The following is a 7,804-nucleotide window of genomic DNA, read 5'->3' on the forward strand; positions in this document are numbered from 1 at the left end:
TTTTCACTATAGATTATACATATGCAAAAACGTCCAATGTCATAAAATGAAAAACAATGCTGGATTTCTTCACTGATAATTGTTCCACCTGATAGTTCGCCTTACTTCAACTCTTCCAGTACTTACGGTCATGGCATGTTTATAAACATTTGAATGACGTTTACCTGTTTGTCATGATTTCAGGTTTCCTATACGAATGTCATAGGGGTGCTTAAAGGCGAAAAGTTTGGAAAGTATGAGGATAAAATTGTCGGTGTTGGAGCGCACTATGATACCGTAAAAATAACAAAAGGTGAGAATGTATTGTAAAATGCACTGGCTGAGGATATGACTCCCCTCTTTCAAATAATATTTTCAACTCGAATATTGTGTCACTATGTTTTTTAATTAATACTTTGAGGGTCTGTTTTCAGAACAAATTCCCAAGTATTTTAAAACCGCACACTAAAGATGCGTTTGGGAACAACCGCCTGAAATATATATGATTTTGCCCGTATAACCATACTTGGGAGTACAAAGCCAGGTGCGGGCATCATATCAAAAAGCAATTTTTTGGCTTTTGTTTAAAACCGCGGTGTTGAACACGTATCTAATATACATTACACTTCTTGTGTTTCGTTTGATCTCAAATGGTATAAGTTTCCATTTAAATAGTCATTGTACACACTCTTTGCCCCAGTCACAAAACTATTTTAATCCTATATTTATCCAAAAATCAACTCAATACCACATATATGCATAAAATTATTCAATCCAATATATATCTAAAAAATTAATAAAGTTTACTCATCATAATAGCGAAATTATTCCAAAGACACATATAAAAGAGTATTTCGAATAATTACTTTTGATATTTTTCTAATTAAAGCTTATGTTCAATTTTTTTGCTGACATACAACATTTCTTAAATTATGGGTAGAAATGGATTGTACCTGTTCTAGAAAATGTTGTTTGATGTAAATAGTGCTCATATATTATGTCTGATATCTCTTGTGAATTTATTTATGTTCACATTTGAAAATGCCATGATAGATGTTAAAACTTTGTGAACTTTTTGACATTATTCTTTATTGCAGGAGTTCAAATGTTCACAATACTGCTTTTAAATACATTTTGCTGTTGTTTACTGATGGTTTCATTGTTTCTCATTCGCTGTTAAGTTTTGCGGTGTAGCAAATGAAACTGAAAGCGTTATGAAATCCGTTTATATCCTGTTGTAAGGAATGTAGAAATTACTACACTACCTGCACAGATATGTCACTTCATTGAACTTTGATTGAGTTTCACGATAGGAGGTCCGGAAGTACGGCAATGCTTTTAAGCCTTTCACAAATTGCTTTGGGCAGCCACGGAATAATGTTAGTCTTAACCTGTCCCCGATGGTCTCCAAGACCTTGGAGGAACAAGGGAAATAAGCACTGAATGGTTAAAAAATAAAAACGTACGCTCGTTTTAAGCTACAAATTTGTACAAACTTGTATACAGTACATTTGATATATATTCTGTGCTCATGTTGAAAGAAAATACATCTTGAAAAGCTTAACCCCAAACGGAAAGTCAAATTTTATTTTATTATGGAAATACATCAAAAACGGTTGGGAATATGCCGTATCTTTTTATATTTTTTAATAAAGTTGATTCCCTTTAATGCCACCAAGCATCACAAAAAGTGAAACCCAACAATTAAGGAGAAACCTAGTTTTTGTTTGCCTTTTTTTAAGGGGTTGACGATAATGGGTCCGGTGTAACGGCAATGTTAGAGTCTCTCAGACAAATCGCTGTGGGCAACCAAGGTGGCAAACGCCGCAATAACACCATCATCTACATGGCATTCGACCACGAGGAATATGACAGTCTGGATAATGGTAACCGTCGAATTCTACGTATACAATTACTAAATAATGTATTGATAATACTTGATTACTTCAAGGTGATTTGTAAATATTTAACATATTGAGAACCTAGTTTACTGTTATTTCTGCGATTATATTTAGAAAGTATCATCCGACTTTGAATAAAACTTAAGATCCTTATTTGTCCACATTCAAAACCTTTGGCGGTGACCGAATTATTGCAATTGGTTTGTAGTATTTCGCCCCTCACGTTTCATGCGTAAAGCAAGACATGTATCTTTTACACTATTGTGGAAGTCATTTTTAAGACAGTTTTTGTCTGGAATTTCCACAGGACTCATCGGCAGCAAGTTTGCAATTGAGCAATGGTTAATGCCTTGGCTAACGAAGAACTATGGGCAACATTGGGAGACACTAAAGCCACACGGAATTATCGTTCTTGATACAGTCATGAACTACAACTCTTCCGCACAATCACAGATCATCCCCCCAGAGTCTGAGCCTCTCGTGAGACTGAATTTGTCATTATAATTATTAAATTTGAATACTGTTTTTGTCGAAAAACATGTTACTGTAAAGGACGAGCCAATTTTACCAAGTGTATAACTGTTATTGAAGAAGAAAGATGAATTAGCTGCAATGCGCTGAAATGTTTGAAAACTGTTTATCTGAAAAAACCTCGAACAAAAAGCATGCACCTAACAATAATTGCATTTTAATGAAAGTCACTGAAATTTCTTACAATAGACTAAATGACTAACTTCTGTGGGGGGGTTCTTAGTTTCAGGCGTATTTTCCTAAAACAGTGTCGAGTTTAAAGTCAGACCAGTTCCAGGGAGATTTTCTAGCAGCTATCTTCAGGCAGAATTTGGATGGAAATCTTGCATCTACCTTTAACAGCGAGTGGCTTGGTAAGTTCGGTAGTCAAATTTGATCCCACCAATTTAGCATAGTTGAATACCAGGGTATTCATCCATTCCGTTTCTCACTATTCATCGTAGTGTTACAGGGTACGGAATGGAATGTGTCAGTCGTGGGTTACAAAGTTACTCACCATTCATCGTAGTGGTATGGAATGGAATGGGTCAGTCGTGGGGTACCACGTTACTCACCAGCCATCGTAGTGGTACGGAATGGAATGGGTCAGTCGTGGGTTACCACGTTACTCACCATTCATCGTAGAGGTACGAAATGGAATGGGTCAGTCGTTGGGAACTACGTTACTCACCATTCATCGTAGAGGTACGAAATGGAATGGGTCAGTCGTTGGGAACTACGTTACTCACCATTCATTGTAGTGGTACGGAATGGAACGGGTCAGTCGTGGGGTACCACGTTACTCACCATTCATCGTAGTTGAACGGAATGGAATGGGCCATGGTCCAAGCTTAACACCCTCCGCCTGTGTAGTATCCATCGGACTCGAAATGTGTTGAAAAACAATAAGTTGTCAAACGGCACATTAAGGCGGGGGTATAAGTAGTCGGTACTGTATTTGGTACGCATAATACAACGTGTCTAATTCGTGCTAGTTACCCTTTCCATACGGTACGTGTATACTTGAAAGGTTAACGAAAATTGCGACGAGGGTCAGTTTTCGATTTGGTTTCATCGACACGATGCGTTTTACCTGTTCAAAAATAATTTTGGGACGATTGATCGGACATATAAGTGGGAAAAAGAGTGATATTTTCCTACCTACCTTAGGGACTTATCTGCAATATGCAATATTGCAGCCAACATGCAACATTGTCAATAGGTTGGCACTTATAATGTAATCATTTAATCCTTTTTTAGCTGAACAATTCTTATTTGTATTTCATCATGTTCTTTCATTCAAAACTCTTTACTTCCTGCGCTTTGCACTTTACTTCAAAGAAGAGATTGTACAGAAGCAAATCCATGTTTTATACAATGAAGCTATGCATGATAGTTTTCATAATGGTATACTAGTTATTACTCTACCTGAACTTCTAAACATGCATTCGGTTGACAAAATCGAAATTGTAAAGTCAACATTCTGATGCTGGAGTCTCTTTTATGTTTCAATACAGCTTACGGTTACCGTAAGCTTAAATAAATAAGATATATTTGTTGATTTCAGTGTAAGGTTGTATTTTATTGCAGAGTGTCATAGAAAATACAGTATTATTGGTATTTAAATTTATTTTTTCTTAATACCCCATTTCTTATAAGAGTGTGTCACGATATATGGGTATTCAATCAACACTCAATCAGACGTCAGTCTTATTTGCTTGTAAAACGGGATGTTTTCCAGTGAAGTCCATGATCAGTTAACTTTTTAGGCAGGTTTGGTAAAAAATATATCAGTTAAATGTTACGTGAATTTTCCAGAAAGTTCACACAACAAAAAAAATCGAATTTATTTAGAAGTTGTTTTCGTCTGTAATGTGTTTCGTACGAAAAAATGTAAGGTCATTCAGCTTCAAATTCACGAAAATAATGATAAAATGATTTACCATTTTTTGAAGTAAAGGGTAAGTTTTGTTATATTGCAAAACTGTTTATATATACACATATGCAACCTTTTTTAAATCAAACAACTAATGTTTGCAGCAGTTATTTATTCATGTCAATGCATATTTTTGATGAAGGAGAAGATGCTACCATTGATTATAAATGTAGGTTTGATATTGATATTTTTACTGTTGTTTTTTTCAGTGATAAAACTCCATAATTCTATTTAAACATGAACCAAAATGTTTGTTCATTTTTTCAATACCATGGTTTAAAGGAAGCAATACCACTGTGACAAAAAATCATAACTATTTTTTCGATCCAGTGTAGTACGGATTCTACTTAATTCCGAGAAAAACAAAACGTGCTTTATTGTAATCTGCTGTTTTTCTGTCGGTTTTAGGGCGTTTTGATTGACATGATATACTGTTCTTATAAGTTATGCAATTATATGAATTGTTTTTCTTTCCAAATCGAAAGGGCACATCAATGAATTATCGTATTTCTAATAAAACAACACAGTGTAGCCATCCATTTGATTCAGTACTCTATCGTATTGTTTCGCAATGGCTGTCTATAATCACATGGTTTCTGGCAGTGGGGTCAAAATAAGAACAATTTAGTGACTAATAAGGCATACAACCATAACTTATCCGGATTGACCGAACATGTCACCTCTGTAAATTATTTTAAGTAAACAGTGAGATAGGTTTATGAATATCATTTTCACATTATATTAAGATTGTTATTTATTACTGTTTCCCCATTTTACATGTACATTTTTATTATATTGTTACATTTTTGTTACATTAAAATAATGAGGATTTTGTTGGAAAAAATTGGATAGGAAAACAATAAATTTTAAATTAAATTCACAAATTAAATTTGCTATCAATAAAACAACTTTACAAAAACAACTCTATGATTAAACGAATGAAGTTTCAAATCAGAAATTCCCAACTTCTGTTTGTTTACTTATTTACTTTATGATACACCCTGTTTTATGACATTCTAAATAATGTTCAAGTATGCATACTGTTTCCCCTTGAATCATTTTGTTAAAACCTTTTTCCACACTGAATGTATACAGTTGTATATTTAAGCTGTCTATTTTACATAAAAGCATTTAGTTGATTATGTGTAAATGTGCATTTAAACCAACCCATAACACCATAATATGTTTGGCTCCTAATGGCTTCCCAAAATATATCAAAGGCCATAGTGTTCCAACATAAAGCCTTACAAGCACAGATTGGTGTAAATACACAATATGCTTGTCAGTTTGACAATGTCTCTATCATGCAGCAGTGATACTGTCAGGTGCCTCACAGCTTCTTTCTAAATTCCTACACTATCCAAGAACAGTTTAGTGCAAAGATGGCATAATCTTGATTGAATAAACAGAGTAACTAACAGTTTCAGTTTGGATTTTTTTAGAAAATGTTAGTGAATAGGCTTTTATATCTGGCTTCAAAAAGTGTTGATTAATGCCCCCTTTTCCACTGTAAAATAACAGACGAGGGTTCGTTTTAGTTTCAATCTAGTAACGGATAACTGTTTGATTAAATATGTAAATAAATGATTTGATGCACCAACGCAAAAGGTACATGTCTTAACTGAGGTTTGCCCTATCATTTTACAATATACGTGACAAGGATGGTGTAATAAAACAAAAACAAAATCTGATTTATTTATTCTTATATCCATAGGTGAACCCCAACCTGAATTCGAAATAGAGAAGTTTGGGATTGATTACCAGAATGTGAGTGACGACACCTGGAACTTGTTTAACGACTTCTTCCGCAGTGACCACGTCAACTTCTGGAAAACAAACATACCAGCTATCTTCATCACGGACTCTGGTAAGTCTCTATGTGTTTTCCATTCTCATCTCCTCAAATTCTGTGTGTTTATCCAAATATGATGTTTTTGTTAAGAAAGGAAATATTTCTGTGTGTGTTTTTCTTTAAAGTGGTAATAATAGAACTATGATGGTATCCGTGAATCACTAAACAAGGTCATGACAGGTGTTCGGGTACTAACCTTGTCTTTTGCATTGCATCACTGGCGGATTTGAACACGGTGCCTATCCCGCCTTACCTACGTGTGACTCAGCAAACATTTATTTTCCGTTTTTATACCAAACATGCATTTAATATGTATCAACTATGTGTAACATATTAGAATTGTTGCTGTAGAATCAATATCACGAATAAGTCCGACAAAACTAATATTTCCGGTATGCCAAACAGCTAGGTGAAGTTTGAGCGCATTACATTCTGATATGTACGCAGCGTGCATATAAATTATGCGTTGACATTAGAATATACCTATACCCTGATTTCTGTTTTTCCTCCAGCTAATTTTCGCGGTCAGATGCAGCAGTGCTACCACAATGCCTGTGACAACTTGACCAACATACTCACCGATAACAATGTCCGATTCCTCGGCAAAACTGCGGATACCATTGCCGCGACCTTGGACAAACTGTCCGAGGCGTACAACACAAGTAAGACACACTCAAATAATTATTGGTTTATTTAATGTGTACTGTATATTAAAACACACCTGAGGTTAAGTTTAGTGTTAACATTTCATTTACTAGCAATTTTACTGGTAAGGTGTGCCTTGATAAAATGCTTCAAAATTTACAATCATTGCATGACAATTGCTATATATTAAGGGCAGGTTTCGTTTTGACAGAGACATTAGATAGTCACTGTAATACAAGCTGTATAATTATTTTATTTTATATTTGAATTATTTTCGAATAAATGTTGTTGTTTTTATTATTTCAGACCCGAGTTCGGCATCATGTAATGGTGACTTCATTTCCATTTTGAGGATTTCGATTGGACTTATGCTGGTGATGATTTAAATGAATAGATATACGTATGAGTGTGTTTCTTTTGCTTGGGCCACATGCATCGAGTATACGGACGGTTGGACCATCTGAACTTGGGTTTTAATGGATTAGGATTACTTCTGTGTTGCTGCAGTTTGATTATTTTGCCAGGTTCACGTATTCACAAAAAAGGAGTGGATTAATTTTCATTGCAAATTTGTATATATCTGCTGTTTGCCTTTATTAAACTCATATATATAAACAATAACATTTTTACTTTGTGTCTGGTACAGATCATTTTAATGTCATATTATGATATACCTATATTTATTACGACATATGGACGTTTAACAAATGAATCTGAGAATCTAGAACTGTGTAAAGTAGCATAAGTGAAAACAAGATTGGTCCTTTGGATGCAATTCTCAACCAAACAAAGAGTGGCCATATTCGGGAATGTTCCCTAACCCATGTTATTTAATCGCTAATATAAACGGCTACTTAGACAATTATTTAACATTCTTTCTATCTTAAGCGAGATTGCGAACACCAACCTTAGGAAGAATAACACAAAAAATAAAAAATGAACCCTGTTTAGGTGCACAAGGCATAAGGCCTGGCTAGGAGT

At 34.7% G+C, this 7,804-nt stretch overlaps 1 protein-coding gene across 1 annotated transcript in view; it reads left to right on the forward strand.

Annotated features, from left to right (window-relative positions):
- Positions 1 to 7,444, forward strand: part of LOC128228823 (uncharacterized) — a 43,915-nt gene extending 36,471 nt beyond the window's left edge. The window contains exons 3-9 of the mRNA XM_052940329.1: positions 184 to 292; positions 1,722 to 1,865; positions 2,188 to 2,360; positions 2,635 to 2,764; positions 6,041 to 6,193; positions 6,691 to 6,840; positions 7,130 to 7,444. Of these exons, the coding sequence (XP_052796289.1) occupies positions 184 to 292; positions 1,722 to 1,865; positions 2,188 to 2,360; positions 2,635 to 2,764; positions 6,041 to 6,193; positions 6,691 to 6,840; positions 7,130 to 7,209 (939 nt within the window). The 3' untranslated portion in view covers positions 7,210 to 7,444. The remainder of the gene's footprint in view (positions 1 to 183; positions 293 to 1,721; positions 1,866 to 2,187; positions 2,361 to 2,634; positions 2,765 to 6,040; positions 6,194 to 6,690; positions 6,841 to 7,129) is intronic.
- Positions 7,445 to 7,804: the final 360 nt, after the last annotated feature.

Source organism: Mya arenaria, chromosome 1, assembly GCF_026914265.1.
Source record: "Mya arenaria isolate MELC-2E11 chromosome 1, ASM2691426v1".
Taxonomy (NCBI): domain Eukaryota; kingdom Metazoa; phylum Mollusca; class Bivalvia; order Myida; family Myidae; genus Mya; species Mya arenaria.